This window comes from Populus alba, chromosome 13 (genome assembly GCF_005239225.2).
Source record: "Populus alba chromosome 13, ASM523922v2, whole genome shotgun sequence".
Taxonomy (NCBI): domain Eukaryota; kingdom Viridiplantae; phylum Streptophyta; class Magnoliopsida; order Malpighiales; family Salicaceae; genus Populus; species Populus alba.
The window spans coordinates 14,807,119-14,824,023 of NC_133296.1; the positions used below are offsets into that span (position 1 = coordinate 14,807,119).

General features: G+C 37.8%; 2 protein-coding genes across 2 annotated transcripts; both read left to right on the plus strand.

The window, feature by feature from the left end:
- The first annotated feature begins 446 nt into the window (after nt 1-446).
- LOC118040159 (lanC-like protein GCL2) lies at nt 447-1,382 on the plus strand. Its single transcript, XM_035047029.2, has 3 exons — nt 447-739; nt 845-1,023; nt 1,226-1,382. The coding sequence occupies exons 1-3, from the start codon at nt 575-577 to the stop codon at nt 1,380-1,382; spliced, it is 501 nt and encodes a 166-aa protein (XP_034902920.2). The 5' UTR covers nt 447-574.
- Nucleotides 1,383-12,819: 11,437 nt separating this feature from the next.
- Nucleotides 12,820-14,279, plus strand: LOC140954387 (lanC-like protein GCL2). Its single transcript, XM_073403765.1, has 3 exons — nt 12,820-12,880; nt 12,968-13,285; nt 13,830-14,279. Exons 2-3 carry the CDS (start codon nt 13,034-13,036, stop codon nt 14,166-14,168), a joined length of 591 nt encoding a protein of 196 aa, XP_073259866.1. The 5' UTR covers nt 12,820-12,880; nt 12,968-13,033; the 3' UTR covers nt 14,169-14,279.
- Nucleotides 14,280-16,905: the final 2,626 nt, after the last annotated feature.

Consider the following 16,905-nt stretch of genomic DNA (forward strand, 5'->3'; position numbering starts at 1 on the left):
AGCTGCAAGTTTCCAAAAACCCAGGAGAAAAAATGTTACGGAGAAGCTGCCACGCCCATCAATAAAAAATTAAATTGTTTTCCTTACTACCCCAACACCATATTCAAGATTCATATCAGGATCATACGAAATTGGAATTCTTGATCCAGAGAAGATTAATGTTATAGATGTAATGAATATAACAATCTCGGCTTCGATGACATATGTTTGAGGAAGTACAATTACAAACTATTTTTAACATTGTAAAATTAAGCTCGATACTATAAAAATATTATTTAATGAAAATTATTAATTTATCAAGGTTATACGGTACTAAGAAAAAAAAAAGCTTGTTTTTGGAGTTTTGAAAGTAGCGAGTCTAAATTAGCAATTCTTTCAATTCTCTAAGACTTTAGGGGCCAATAATGCAATTTACACTGTTTAACAAAGTAGTTTAAGCAGACGGTGCATCTGCCACGTTTACATTAGCCAATTTCCAACGCTCAGTACTAGGTAGCAGCTACTGAGCTCAAAACCTTTGACGACAACCTAAAACAGAGAAAAAAAATTTCTCGCTTCAGAACCAGAGGCAGCAATGGCTGATCGATTCTTTCCCAACGTAATGCCAAGCTTTGTAACAGAAGATATACAAGAAGAAGATAAAGTAACCGATGACGATTCTCTCATGAAGCTTCTCTCAATGCCCTACACTTCACTTTCCAAGCAGTTTCAACGTTCTGGTTTGGATCTTAAAGAAACAGTAACAAGAACTTCTCTTTCTTTTGTTTTCATTTCTTGGGTTGCTTTTTCTTTGTTTGGTAATGTTGGCACTGTGTGTGTTTAGTGGGATTTTTGTGTTCTACAGATAGTGATGGAGACATGGGGTTTAGGTGGGCAAGTTGTGCATGATTTTACTCTTTACAGTGGAAATCTTGGCACTGCTTTGTTGCTTTATAAGAGCTATCAAGTTACTAGTAATGAAAATGATCTCTTTCTCTGTTTGGAGATTGTTAAGGCTTGTGATTCTGCTTCTCGGGCTTCAAGGTAGAGTCTCCCTTTTTGGTGAAGATGTCATATTGTTTCACTGTATAGTTTGTTTTTGTGATTAAATTTATGGTATGAGCCAATTGGATATGATTTTGGGTTTTGATTATAACTTGTGTAAAACGCAAATTTGAAGCTACTAAAGAGGGGTGGATTCGGTTTGGACATCTGGTAATGTTGTTGAATGTATTTTATAATCTAGGGATGTGACATTTATATGTGGGCGAGCTGGTGTTTGTGCACTTGGGGCTGTAGCAGCAAAGCATGCTAATGATGAAGCATTACAGAGTTACTATCTGAGTCAATTAGGAGAGGTGGCCTTTTTACTCTATTTTGTGTTATTTTTAATATTTTTGTAAAAAACAAATTGGTTGTTGTCATAACCAAATTTTTGAACAAATAATAAAAATTAAATATAGTTGACAATTGGGTTAAGACAACAAATCTTGAAGTTTAGGGATAATATTATCAGATTTAAGAATAAATTGGTCAGAAATTGAAGAATTAATAAGTTTGGAAATTTACTTAAAATTTGAATTATTTTAATTAATGAAATTATAAGAATTAATAAGTTTGTGGACTTAATTAAACTTTGATTTAATTAATTAAATAAATTCAGGGACTTAATTGAAATTTATCCAAAAGGGGCAAAATTAAAAGAATTAATTAAGGATCAAATTGAATAATCCATGAATTAAGGAATGTTTTGTAAACATTGCACCAATTGAGGGATTTAATTGAAATGTATCCAGAAAAGGGAAAATTAAAAGGAATTTTTATTTAATTGAGAGGTCCAATTGCAAAATTTCCAAAGTTCAGGGGTCAAATTGAAAACTCAAGTTTCCAGCCAAAACGGCACCGTTGCTAAGGAACAGCCGTGTGTTCTTCTCCATCACGATTCAACAGGAGAATCTCCGATTCATCAGGGGAGCGGATAATCTGCAACAAATTTGATCTTGGACCAAGTCGTTTGCCGATAACCATGCATAATACAGTCCTGCAAAAACAGAACTGGAGGAGGTTGAGTTTGGCTATAAAAGGAGAAAACAAACAGAGACGAAGAGAGAGCCAGGGCGATCAACCTAGAAAAATAGAGCAATCAAAACACAACCCAGAAAAATAGAGAAGAACAGAAACATCAACACAAAAAGCAAAAATCCAGAGCTAAAACAAACAGGGCAGAAGCACACCCGGGGGGAGGACGAACAAGCCTGCAACAGTGAAGGGGAGACCCAGCATAAACAGGAGGGACAAAACAGAAAAAAAACCGAAGCTAAACCCAGGAAGAAACCGAGAAAAACCCCAGAGAAAACAGAGCATAAATCATAGTAAAAAAGGAGCAAAAGGAAGAAACCAGGACGAAAAACAACCGAGGCAGGAGGTCAGCAACAGGGGAGGCAGAACAAGCAAAACCCAGACTTGTCTTTGTCCAAGGATTCAAACGTGAATAGGCAGAACTGAAAAGAACAAGCAAAACCCAGACTTGTCTTTGTCCACGGATTCAAGCAGAATAGGCAAACTGAAAAGAACAAGAAAACAGAGGGGAGTGGGTTTGAAAATAAAAAGGAGGAGAAGGACGTTCTTCGGCAGGAGCTAGAATCATCACGCCGTCTGCTTCCCCATCGCTGTCTTCACCCAGGTAAACTCTCTTCCTCAAGCTCTGCGAATTCAAGATTTCAAAATGATGTTCGAAACAGTGCGAAGGTAAATTAATTACCTTCGCACTGTGCAGGGGCACGCGTGAACCAGTTCACGCGTGCCTATTGCATGGCCCAGTTATTGGCCTGAGCCAATAACCGGGCCAGGCCAGCCGGGCCCAGCCCAAAAATTAAAAATAAAAATAAAAAAATATATAATAAAAATTGTGTAGGTAAAAAATATATAAAATAAATTTATTGTTTTTTTATTTATTCATTGACGTAGAATCAGAATAAACATACCAATTTAAATTTATTTCATGGTATTTTACTTGGTTATATAAAAATGTGCGTGCAAAAAAAAAATAATAATAACTTAAGATAAAATAAAATAAATTTATTTGGTATATTCACTGACGCCAGATTCGGGAATAAAAAAAATACTAATGTAAATTTATGTTATTTTATTTTGTTTTGTTTTTATTTAGCTACATTAAAAATAAAAATAATGTGTAAGCGTAAAAAATAAATTGATTTTTATTTGTTTATTCACTGACGCCAGAGTCAGGAATAAAAAAAAAAATGATGATTTAAATTTATTTTTATAGCTACGTGATATTTATCAACGCCAGAGTTGGAAATATTCGTAGTTAAATATTCACTGACGCTAGAGTCAGGAATATTATAAGCAAATTTTCATAACATAAATTAATAAACATTTAGCAATTTAAGACGAAACCAGCAATGCAGTCTGCCTCAGGCAGGACGTTTAAGGGGTGATAATATCTTCCCTTTTACGTAACCAGTCCCGAACCATAGAATCTCTGTTGACTAGTTAGGGTTCCTAGTGACCATAATACTAGGTGGCGACTCCTTAAATAAAGAATATCCACATTAAAGAACAGGATGCCAGAAATCCATTCTTTCCGAAGAATTATAATTTTTAAGGCCGCCGTGATGTCCAGGTGTGACAGAATGGCGACTCCACTGGGGACTAATGGACTAAGCTTTGCCTTTTGTTTATCAATTGTTATAATGTTTTTTTTATGTTATGTTTATTTGTTTATTTTTCTTGAATTTACTGCTTTAGCATGCATCCATGTTTATATTGTCATGCATCACGTTGAGAGCACACACCTGAAAATCTAGGATAAGTGGGAAAGTAACGGTACCCCAATGGCTTTAGCCTGGGTAAGACTCGTGAAACCATCCAACTCTCGCTTGATTGTTTACTTGGAAGTGGTTGATATGCCAAACTGATATTACTCAGGGCCTCTATTTTCACACTACTTGTAAGCCTCATATCGACCTTTCATGGACGATCACTGAGCATGCGAGAGACCCTTTGAAACTAGATAATGACCAACCCTTTGATGCACTCAACAATTAGGATCTTCCTATTAGGTTGTCATCCCGTGAAGGACGTGTTTGCATTCCATACGCATTTTTAATTGAATCAACATTTTTGCATAAATTGCATGATTTACATTTACAGGTTGAAATATAGGTTCCCATTTGAAACCTACATATAATAAACCCTTTCGAGAAAAGACAAATGGAAAACGAAGAAAGAGCCCAGTTGGAAGCCCAACATCAAAAAGAGGTGGACAATCTTAAAGAAGAAGTCGCAAGGCTTACTAGTTTACTCGAGCAGGCCTTGAGAGATAAATCCGGAAAAGCAACACTTACAGCTCAGCCTGAACCTATGTTGGTAAATCCCTTCAATCTACAGAATCTGGGGGCAAATGGATTGTCGTCTGATTTTCAACAAGCCATGCATTTTCATCCAGCATACCCCACGAGAATATCATTTACCATTGATTCTACAGAGAATGAATCTCAAAAGGGCAAAATGGTAAAAGAAGATGAGCTGAACAAATTCATTGCCCTAGAACAAAGGATGAGGGCATTTGAGGGAATCCACCTATATGATCCTATAAAGGCTGCTGAGATGTGTTTGGTGCCCAACGTAGTCATTCCAAAAAATTTTAGAGTGCAAGAATTTGTTAAATATACGGGAATTCAATGCCCCATAACTCATCTCAAAGCATACTGCAACAAAATGGCTGAGGTGGTTCATGATGAGAAACTACTGATTCATTTCTTTCAAGACAGTCTGAGTAATGGTTCCCTCACTTGGTATATGCGGCTGGACAATACCAAGGTTAAAAAATGGAAGGATTTAGTTGATGCCTTCATGAGGCAATATAAGTTCAATATAGATGTGGGTCCTGATCGGTCAAGCTTGCAAGCTATGAAGAAGGATAACAAAGAATCCATAAGAGAATACGCCCGAAGATGGAGTGAGGTAGCTGCACAAGTTAACCCTCCCATGTTGGAAAAAGAAATGATCAGTTTATTTTCCAACACCTTTAAAGCTCCATACTTTGAATACTTGGTTAGAAGCTCTGCACAATATTTTACTGACCTGGTTGTTGTAGCTGAGAGGATTGAACAAGCCATTGGGTTAGGTAAGATCGCTAACCCGACTGAGAAGAACGGTTTCACTGAAGATGGTTGCCAAGGCACTTATCATTTCTATAGCTAATTGCTTCACATCGACTCCTAGAAATCAACTATCTTGAAGATAAGGCTATGGTGATATTAGGTCGAGAATGATCTACATTTGATTTCAATTGACTGTTGAAAAGATGCCTTTGTCGAGGAGAATGAATGATTGAAATATTCCAGAAATTCCAATCAATGATCGCTAAATGTTTAGCCCCTTTATATGTTATCTTGTCAGTATTCACAGCCCAAGATGTTGTCATAAGTTCTTTCTTGTTGAACTTATTTTCTAAAGTTTCAATGAAAATAATGAGTTTGTCATTCAATCGTGTTTACGATTAGCATTATTCATTTTTTTTCTAAGAGAGTTTTCTTATAAAGATTCACAAACACATCTTTGAAGCCTTATGCGATCTCATAAACGCAATTCATCTCTTTTACCAAAAAAATCAGTTTCCCTATTAGAGTTTTGAAAAAAATTGATCTGGCATTTTGATTTCAAAAAATAATTTGATGTTTATTCAAAAACAATATTTTTGACATTCTACTTGTAGAATGACAAGTGAATCAAGCAACTCCATCATTAAGGTGACTAAATTATAAAAACAATTGTGAAAAAAAAAAGAATAAACACCCTTACCCCATTACCCTTGAATCATGTGTTTTTAAATGTATGAATAATGGTATGTAGTGAACTTGTTGCACATTACTCATGAAATGCATCTTTGCAAAGAATAAATCATCACACTATACGAGGTCAAAGTTTATCGATCATAGCTGCTTGCGCTTGAAATGAGGAAAGGCCATCTTTGTTATTCCTTTCACGTTCTAAAATAAGTACATCCCTTGCAAACCCTTTTTGAGCCTGAATAATTTTTCTTTCATAAAAAAATCCCGACTAAGATCACACCCTACACTGAGGGCAAGTGAAATTTCAATGATCAAGAAGGATGATAAAGCCGTGAGAAAGCCAAAAGGCAAAAGAGCCCAAGAAACTCAAATGCTAAGGATCAGGCCTACATAAAAAAAACGGGCAAGTGAAATTTCAATGATCAAGAAAGAGGATAAAGCCGTGAGAAAGCCAAAAGGAAAACGAGCCCAAGAAACTCAAATGCTAGGGGGCATGCCTAAATCACAAGAAAAAATGATAACCAAGATAAAGTGAGTATGCTCTAGCAAAGCAATGAAAAAGGAAAAAAGGGGCAAATCAAAGAAGAGCGGCAAAAGAACTATGAATGACGTCAAGAGTCAAACTATTGATAGTGATCTTCAGTCTTTGGAACCCTGAAACACTCTTTGAGCCTTATGAATCCTTTTCTTTCATAGCCAAAAACCACAGCCTACGTTACGTGCCTGTAGAAGTCCTTTCTAATCAAGCAAGCAAGCAATCTAGAACAATAAACAATGCTCTGAAAATGCAAAGATACTCTTTCATAAGATTCATGACATCAAGAATAAACTACTCATTATTATTCATGCCGATAAAAATAAATGTTAAAAAAGAGACAAGTTTTTCTCTTACAAAACCTCGAGCTTTTTCTCGAGCCCTTCACTTCGAAACAAAAGGTCATATTTTCAAGAGCAAATAATCTCTTTTCCAAGAAAGAAAATAACCAAGGAGTTGCAAGATTTCAAAAGCAAATTATTTTAGACTCACATCGAAATAAATTTTGTTTTCAAAATGCAAGATCAAGATTTCAAGATTCATTCTAGACTCGTATTCCTTTACCAAATGAGAGAATGACCTCTTAAAATCATTATTCATCTAAGTCAGTGACATAGCACACTTGGGGGCAATGACCAGTACAAGGGGACAACATTGTGTTTAAGGAAAATCTATCATCCCTTACAACAAGACAAGGGGGCATTTTGCTTTACAAAAGACAGCTCGATCCTTTCAGCAAGTGATACCGAATGTTTTTTAACAATGAGACGAGAGGTAATGAATAATCCTCTCAAATTATTTGACGAATCAGAAAATCTCTAGCAAGCAAGTGGGTCACGATGGGCACCACAAATGCTGAGTTGTGCAAACAAATTTGGAAATAGACTTACATGGGCCAACTCGAGTGGGCTAGAAAGCTAAACGACAAAGATGACTCAAATCAGTTAGCAAGATCTCACCAATCAATCAACAAGAAGACTATGAAGAAATGGGGGCCTATATTTCAAATCAGGTAAAGATGCATGCATATCATTTAACTTTGAGACATTGGACAATGAGTTTTGCAAATTTCATATGAGAAAATTCCAACGAAATCCATCAAGTGGAAGGCCAACTTGAAATGGCCAAAGATCAAAATTGCTGTTGAAAAATTTTTCATTTTTGAGAATTTTTCAACCTGGGCAGGCCGCCCATGAGAATTAGGCCACCAGAAAAATCTCTGTATTTTTTCACCACTTTTCAGCCTCAACCATCATGGGTAGTGCATTTCCTATCCTACCTCCATTCGAGCGCGCCTTTGAGCCCTCGTCTTATCTCCATTCGAGCGCGCCTTCGAGCCCTCGTCTGAGTTCTTTTCGAGCGCGCCTTCGAGCCCTCGACCATCAAAGGTAGTGCATTTTCTATCCTACCTCCATTCGAGCGCGCCTTCGAGCCCTCGTCTTACATTCGAGCGCGCCTTCGAGCCTTCGTCTTACATTCGAGCGCGCCTTCAAGCCCTCGTCTTATTTATGTTCGAGCGTGCCTTTGAGCCCTCGACCATCAAAGGTAGTGCATTTTCTATCCTACCTCCATTGGAGCGCGCCTTCGAGCCCTCGTCTTATCTCCATTCGAGCGCGCCTTCGAGCCCTCGACCACCTCAGGTAGTGCATTTCCTATCCTACCTCCATTCGAGCGCGCCTTCGAGCCCTCGTCTTATCTCCATTCGAGCGCGCCTTCGAGCCCTCGTCTTATTTCTTTTCGAGCGCGCCTTCGAGCCCTCGACCATCATAGGTAGTGCATTTCCTATCCTACCTCCATTCGAGCGCGCCTTCGAGCCCTCGTCTTATCTCCATTCGAGCGCGCCTTCGAGCCCTCGTCTGAGTTCTTTTCGAGCGTGCCTTCAAGCCCTCGACCATCAAAGGTAGTGCATTTTTTATCCTACCTCCATTCGAGTGCGCCTTCGAGCCCTCGTCTTACATTCGAGCGCGCCTTCGAGCCCTCGTCTTATCTCCATTCGAGCGCGCCTTCGAGCCCTCGACCACCTCAGGTAGTGCATTTTCTATCCTACCTCCATTCGAGTGCGCCTTCGAGCCCTCGTCTTACATTCGAGCGCGCCTTCGAGCCCTCGACCAAATAAGGTAGTGCATTTTCTATCCTACCTCCATTGGAGCGCGCCTTCGAGCCCTCGTCTTATCTCCATTCGAGCGCGCCTTCGAGCCCTCGTCTTATCTCCATTCGAGCGCGCCTTCGAGCCCTCGACCACCTCAGGTAGTGCATTTTCTATCCTACCTTCATTCGAGTGCGCCTTCGAGCCCTCGTCTTACATTCGAGCGCGCCTTCGAGCCCTCGTCTTACATTCGAGCGCGCCTTCGAGCCCTCATCTTACATTCGAGCGCGCCTTCAAGCCCTCGTCTTATTTATGTTCGAGCGCGCCTTCGAGCCCTCGACCATCAAAGGTAGTGCATTTTCTATCCTACCTCCATTGGAGCGCGCCTTCGAGCCCTCGTCTTATCTCCATTTATATATCAAATGGGATCTATATATTTTCTTTTTAAATATATTTTATAAATAACTGGTCAACAGAGATTCTATGGTTCGGGACTGGTTACGTAAAAGGGAAGATATTATCACCCCTTAAACGTCCTGCCTGAGGCAGACTGCATTGCTGGTTTCGTCTTAAATTGCTAAATGTTTATTAATTTATGTTATGAAAATTTGCTTATAATATTCCTGACTCTGGCGTCAGTGAATATTTAACTACGAATATTTCCAACTCTGGCGTTGATAAATATCACGTAGCTATAAAAATAAATTTAAATCATCATTTTTTTTTATTCCTGACTCTGGCGTCAGTGAATAAACAAATAAAAATCAATTTATTTTTTACGCTTACACATTATTTTTATTTTTAATGTAGCTAAATAAAAACAAAACAAAATAAAATAACATAAATTTACATTAGTATTTTTTTATTCCCGAATCTGGCGTCAGTGAATATACCAAATAAATTTATTTTATTTTATCTTAAGTTATTATTATTTTTTTTTTGCACGCACATTTTTATATAACCAAGTAAAATACCATGAAATAAATTTAAATTGGTATGTTTATTCTGATTCTACGTCAATGAATAAATAAAAAAAACAATAAATTTATTTTATATATTTTTTTACCTACACAATTTTTATTATATATTTTTTTATTTTTATTTTTAATTTTTGGGCTGGGCCCGGCTGGCCTGGCCCGGTTATTGGCTCAGGCCAATAACTGGGCCATGCAATAGGCACGCGTGAACTGGTTCACGCGTGCCCCTGCACAGTGCGAAGGTAATTAATTTACCTTCGCACTGTTTCGAACATCATTTTGAAATCTTGAATTCGCAGAGCTTGAGGAAGAGAGTTTACCTGGGTGAAGACAGCGATGGGGAAGCAGACGGCGTGATGATTCTAGCTCCTGCCGAAGAACGTCCTTCTCCTCCTTTTTATTTTCAAACCCACTCCCCTCTGTTTTCTTGTTCTTTTCAGTTTGCCTATTCTGCTTGAATCCGTGGACAAAGACAAGTCTGGGTTTTGCTTGTTCTTTTCAGTTCTGCCTATTCACGCTTGAATCCTTGGACAAAGACAAGTCTGGGTTTTGCTTGTTCTGCCTCCCCTGTTGCTGACCTCCTGCCTCGGTTGTTTTTCGTCCTGGTTTCTTCCTTTTGCTCCTTTTTTACTATGATTTATGCTCTGTTTTCTCTGGGGTTTTTCTCGGTTTCTTCCTGGGTTTAGCTTCGGTTTTTTTTCTGTTTTATCCCTCCTGTTTGTCGCACCCCAAAAAAAAAATCAATCAGCGCGCGGCATCGGTTGGCGATTTAATTCTCGTTGTTGCATTTGCTTGAATTTGGTTCGTTGGAGTCGCCACCTAGTAATTGATTTCGGGCTACTAGGAAACCGGATGTACTGGTCTTGTCAGAGATTCGCGGGTAAGGGACTGGTTGTGGTTAGGGAAGGTATTAGCACCCCTAACGCACCCTACCTGAGGTAAGCTGCTTCGTATCTTTGACGTGTTAAAGAAGTTTTAATAATTGTCTTTTCACCGGAAATTAGAAATATCACTTACGTATAAGTTAATAATTCTTAACCGTGATCAGATCAAAAAATTAAATTCTTCTTTAATGTATCTGCAATTTTATCATCAAAAATATATACAAATAAATAAAACAAAAATACAAACACACACATTCACTTTCACTACTTTTATTTCTTTTCTTTTCTTTTCTTTTCTTTTTCTTTTCTTTTCTTTTCATTTACATCCACTATACAAATTCAAATTCAAATTCAAATTCAAAACTAAAAATAAATAAATAAAAATTACATTAATTAATTTAAAAATTGCAAAATAATCCCTAGAAACTCCAGAAATTGCAGGGAAGGACTTCTGCCATCAGCTGGAACAGTGGCGGCGCGTCTCCCCAGGCGCCCCCATCACTGGCGGCGCGTGGGTTCACGCGCCGCCGCAAGAAAAACACTGCAACAGGGGGGGCTGGATCGACTTCTTCCCATCATCCTTTCGTCGCCGGCGGTGTGAAGTAAAGCCACCTGCAAAGTCAAGAACACGCAACAACAGTAGATTTTAATTTTTCTTGCTCCTTCCCGGATCTGTTCTCAGGTCTTCTTCTCCGCTTCGGATCGGCAAATGGGTCTGTTGTGTTCTTCTTCTCCTCTGCTTCAGGTGGCCGCCGGTGACTGGGAAGCTGCTGGTGGTTGTGGATCTGTGACCGTCGGGTCTATTCGGTGACCTTGTGACCGCTGCTGGGTCGTTACTGGTGTGCTGCGGCCGGCGGTGAGCACGACGTTGAGAGGCAGATCGGAGGAAGAGACGCTGGATGGTGGTCTGTCGGTGACTCCTGGTGATGGAGTTGAGACGATGGCTGAGAGGGAAGGAACGACGCTGTGGGCGTCGCTGCGGCTGACGGAGGCAAGCTCGTCCGGTGTTGGAGGAAAAGTGAGCGGCGGCTCTGTGTGCAGGCCGAAAGGGAAGATGACGGAGAGATGGGGGCTGCGGTGTGGTGGAAGAGCTGGAGACCGTAGGGGGGGAAGAAGATAGGCCGGCTGTCAATTGGGAAAGGGACAGTGTATGGCTGAGGGAAGTGGCTGTTTGGCTTTTGGTTTGTGGCCGGCGGCTGTAGGAAAAAAAATTCAAACCAGGGGGGAAGGGGGGCGGCAGGCTTGGTAGAGATAGGTTTAGGTTATTTTTTTTTTGTATTTTCTGATATTTCAAAATTACCCCCCCTTTTGTTTGAGTTAAAGACCAGTATTTATAGGCAAAAATGTTGCTAGGTTTTCCAACTTGGTCCCTCAACTTCTTTCTTTTTGTAAATTTTGATTTTTCTTATTTTTTTATATTTTTTGAAACGAGCAATATCAACGTCGACTCAAATGCGGAAAATCAATGATTTAAAAATGATGCGTGAAAAGTCGAACACGTTTGAAAATCTTTTAACAATTTAAATTCTTTTTTTTTTTAGACAACGTTAAAAATGCTAAAATGATGAAAATATATTAAAAAAACATATTTTTTGGATTTTCATTGTTTTTCTCTATTTTTGGATTTTTTGAAAATATATAAAAAACATGGGTCAAAAATTGGGTAGCAACACTGTTTATGCTGGGTCTCCCCTTCACTGTTGCAGGCTTGTTCGTCCTCCCCCCGGGTGTGCTTCTGCCCTGTTTGTTTTAGCTCTGGATTTTTGCTTTTTGTGTTGATGTTTCTGTTCTTCTCTATTTTTCTGGGTTGTGTTTTGATTGCTCTATTTTTCTAGGTTGATCGCCCTGGCTCCCGCTTCGTCTCTGTTTGTTTTCGGCAAACTCAACCTCCTCCAGTTCTGTTTTTGCAGGACTGTATTATGCATGGTTATCGGCAAACGACTTGGTCCAAGATCAAATTTGTTGCAGATTATCCGCTCCCCTGATGAATCGGAGATTCTCCTGTTGAATCGTGATGGAGAAGAACACACGGCTGTTCCTTAGCAACGGTGCCGTTTTGGCTGGAAACTTGAGTTTTCAATTTGACCCCTGAACTTTGGAAATTTTGCAATTGGACCTCTCAATTAAATAAAAATTCCTTTTAATTTTGCCCTTTTCTGGATACATTTCAATTAAATCCCTCAATTGGTGCAATGTTTACAAAACATTCCTTAATTCATGGATTATTCAATTTGATCCTTAATTAATTCTTTTAATTTTGCTCCTTTTGGATAAATTTCAATTAAGTCCCTGAATTTATTTAATTAATTAAATCAAAGTTTAATTAAGTCCACAAACTTATTAATTCTTATAATTTCATTAATTAAAATAATTCAAATTTTAAGTAAATTTCCAAACTTATTAATTCTTCAATTTCTGACCAATTTATTCTTAAATCTGATAATTTTATCCCTAAACTTCAAGATTTGTTGTCTTAACCCAATTGTCAACTATATTTAATTTTTATTATTTGTTCAAAAATTTGGTTATGACAATTCTTATGGGCTTGTTTGTTCCTAAATAAACACGTGGGGCAGGGGACTGTCCCTGATACGACCATTGTGAGATTTCTGCTATTACCTATTTTGCTACTTTGGTTTTGAATTAGTTAAGCAGGATGTAACAGTCTTACGGTAAAATTATTGTAGCGTGCTGTTGCGAATGAAATTATAAAAAATGGAAGAGCATTGGCGAAGAAAGGAGGTTCCCCATTAATGTATGAATGGTATGGTGAGAGGTATTGGGGTGCTGCCCATGGATTGGCAGGTATTATGAATGTTTTATTGGATGTAGAGCTGAAACCTGATGAGTTTGAGGATGTCAAGGGCACCCTTAAATACATGATCAATAACTGCTTTCCCAGCGGCAACTACTCTACAAGTGAAGAAGATCGCAAGAGGGATGTTCTTGTGCATTGGTGTCATGGAGCACCTGGAATTGCTCTTACACTTGTCAAGGCAGTTAAGGTAAATTTCTCCAGATATCTAGTTCATTGTAAGCTAATTTAAGCCCCACTGGAGCAAGAACTTGATATTTATGAATGATTCAGATTTTGACCTTTCTCCTTTAGTCATGTTAATGAGAGCATTAAATTTTCAAATTCACTGGCAAATGGCAATGGCATTTATTGCATGTGTTTGTCTTGATCTCTGAGGTATCCAATATGGCTGAATACATGAAATAAACGTTAAATCTTTGAATTAGATCTTTATTTTTGGTCTGAATCCGAGTAGGTTTTCCAACCGAGTGTAGCCTTCATTTTTGTAAGAATGTTTTGTGTAGGAACAGTATTCATAGGTTTACTTGAAACTGTAACTTCTGTAGTAGCAAAGTTTATTCCTTCTTTTGATAGCTCTGATCACACATATCAGGCTGGATACTTGAAGACTGAATCTAACTAGATAGCAATATTTTTTCCCAGATCATATAAAATTATAGGTAGGAGCCCTTTGTCCTTCTGGAAACTACTTTGCATCAGCTTTTTACAAAATTGAAATGTGCAATGCTCAGGTTTTTGGAGATAAAGAGTTTCTGGAAGCAGCTATAAATGCTGCAGAGGTAGTGTGGAACCGTGGGCTGCTCAAGCGAGTTGGAATTTGCCATGGCATCAGTGGGAATGCGTATGTGTTTCTCTCACTGTACCAGCTAACAGGCAACATAGAGTTCTTATACAAGGCCAAAGCGTTTACTTGCTTTCTGCTGGATAGAGCTCACAAACATATATCGGCCGGAGAGATGCATGGAGGTGATAGCCCCCACTCAATGTTTGAAGGAATGGGAGGTATCGCTTATCTTTTTCTAGATATGATCGACCCATCCAAGGCTAGATTCCCTGCTTATGAACTCTAAAATCTTTTTATGAATATTAGGTCACAGTAGTTGAGTTGAATACTAGGGTAGCTCAGTGCTGTCATTTTGAGTTGTATATGAAAATGCAATGATAGGAGTCCGCCTTCAGCCTCGACAATCATGCATTATTTTACAGTAGACTATGGTATTACTAGTGTGGGGTTTGATCTCCCATCAGGCAAAGAGCCACTTTTCCTTTACGTAATGGACGGGTGATCAAATGATATTAATAACAGATTCTCGAATTACATATACCAAGTATATGATCATTTTACTGTAGAACTTTCGTATTCTGAAACAATTACCCCCACAAAAGATTCCCTAGGAAAAAGGCCAAAAAGAGACCTATAATATGCAGTTAATATATTGTGAATGCTTTGGAAATATATGATCATTTCATCTGTTTTTATGTATTTCTCTTCAAATCTTTTGGAAATATCTTCAGCCCACTCATATGGTGTCCAATTTTCATTGTTAACAATGAACTGTTCAACACGATTGTCACGCACAAGAAGAATGCCCACTCATATGTATAAAATTCATTCTAAACTAGTTTTTTTTTTTTTAAATGTAAAAAAAAAATGCCCACGCAGTGCAAGAGAATTGCACTGTTCACAGGAACAGTGCACCACAATTCACTGTTCATGTTAATTGCACTGTTCATGCTTTTCAAATGCTGTGTTTCCAACCCAAGAAAAAGGTGGGTCCCAGTGAACAGTACACCTTATTTTTCTTTAACCACATGGCTGCAGCTGTGTTTTACCGCAGAGCCAAACGGGCTCAAAGAATGTTCTGCTCTTTCTTATTGAGGAATTCTGGAATATATCAAGAAATTCCTTGTGAAGAAATTTGATCTTGAACCAGTAAGCCTTATTGATTCAAATGAGAGAAGGGATAAGATAAAGATATTTGATCTTAAATGTGAACCTTGTTTATTCAAATTAGAGAAGGGATATGATGAAAATATTTAATCTCGCATATACTTTTATTTATTTATTATTTATTTATATAATAATAAAAATTGTTATATATATATATATATATATATATTATTTAAAACCTTCAAAAATTAGTTATTGTCAATGATAATTTTATTTTTTTTAATTTTATCCCAAGTAATCTTAATTAGCTCACTGAGTCGCACTAGACATTAATATTAATATCAATGCAAATTGGATATATGATATCAATATCAAAGATTTGAAATTAACTAATTGGTATATTTCTAGCTCTCTCTAGCTCGAAGCTCTCATCCTCTTCTCATTAAATTAATTTTTTATTTAATATTTTTAAATTATTTTAATGTGTTATGTTTAAAGTAATTTAAAATAAATTATATTAGAGCAAGAAAAAAGGACATGGCCAAGCATTGACACGTTGCAAATACGATAAATCAACCAACATCGTCCCACCCTTGCTCTAATTTGATGCAATAATGTTTAAGGGTGCGTTTATTTCTGAAATCCTGCAGCAGGGACGGGATGGATGTTTGTTGATTTTATCGTTATGCACCGTGTCAATGATTTTGGGATGGCCATTTTAATACTGTTAAGACCAACCAAGTTGATATCTTTAATTAACATTGATATCTTAATTTGAATATTTGATTTATTTTTTTTTACTCAATCCAACAACAACAACAGGAGTCTAGTAAATGCGTGCTTAATATATATATATATATAAAAGTAGAAGTGCACATACATTCAATTGGAAACTCAAGAGTTATTACAAAGTTCAAATTATTACTCCAATCGCTCGCCAGACACAATCCAAGATATGATCGATCTCAAAATCCTGAACTTCTCTTGAGATCAGAGAGTTTATTAGGCAGCCACCAGCTACTGTAGAAAAACAAGCAAAAAAGGCCGTAGCAGAAAGGGTGCAAGTGCACTTTTAGAAGAACTTGGATGACAAATAGCAGAATAATCGAAGAAACAACAACGGCCACCCCTGAAATGAAGCTTGTTAACAACGAAAGATGGGATCCTATTAATGCTATTCTCACAGACAAAAGGAATGCCCAGAACATCATGAAAATAGCCAAACAAACCAAACTGCAGATAATTGAAATCTGGGATTACTAAAGCTTGGCACAAGAAGGAATAGAGCTGCCACCAGAGAGAAAGATAAAGCCCCCACATCGAAAACTAAATAACTATACAGAAGTTTCTCATAAGTAGTGTTAAATTCATGACGACGATCACTCGAGTTATTGTTATCCCTTAATTGTGGCAATTGTATAACACCCGCAAAGGTTACACCAGCAACAAGCACTGCTACCACTAGAAGATTCCCTATCATGCTTCTTGTTTCCTCTTTTGGTAGTGACACGGGTAGTCCAGTAACAGGGAAAATCTCAAATAGGTATTTCTTAGGGCGGGCATTGAAGAATAAGATTGATAATGTCATCACATGGCTAATTGTTTAATGAGTTCTTGGCACTTGCTCAATTGCATCCAAAAGCATTGACCTAATTCAAATGCCTTTCCCAGAACAAGTAATTTTCTGGAATGGTTTAGAATGTTTTAATATAATTTTCTTGAAGTTTAAAAGATTAGGGATGGCAAGGGGGAAAAAAAAGTAAGGAAGAAAAGCAATATTAATACCATGGGAAAATACCCAACCACTATTTTGTCCTTTGGTGATGGCTCTTTTTTATCGATCTTATTTGTATCAACTTCTTTTCCCTGTCAAAAAAAAAACATATTATATGTTAATATGCAGTGCTCTCTCTGTG

What these genes read in the sequence shown, in the direction of transcription:
- LOC140954387 (XM_073403765.1), top strand. Translation starts at nt 13,034, where the DNA reads ATGTATGAATGGTATGGTGAGAGGTATTGGGGTGCTGCCCATGGATTG. An exon ending in CACTTGTCAAGGCAGTTAAG is followed by an intron (nt 13,286 to 13,829) that starts GTAAATTTCTCC and finishes TGCAATGCTCAG; the next exon opens with GTTTTTGGAGATAAAGAGTT.
- LOC118040159 (XM_035047029.2), top strand. Translation starts at nt 575, where the DNA reads ATGGCTGATCGATTCTTTCCCAACGTAATGCCAAGCTTTGTAACAGAA. An exon ending in GTTTGGATCTTAAAGAAACA is followed by an intron (nt 740 to 844) that starts GTAACAAGAACT and finishes TGTGTTCTACAG; the next exon opens with ATAGTGATGGAGACATGGGG. An exon ending in TCTGCTTCTCGGGCTTCAAG is followed by an intron (nt 1,024 to 1,225) that starts GTAGAGTCTCCC and finishes TTTATAATCTAG; the next exon opens with GGATGTGACATTTATATGTG.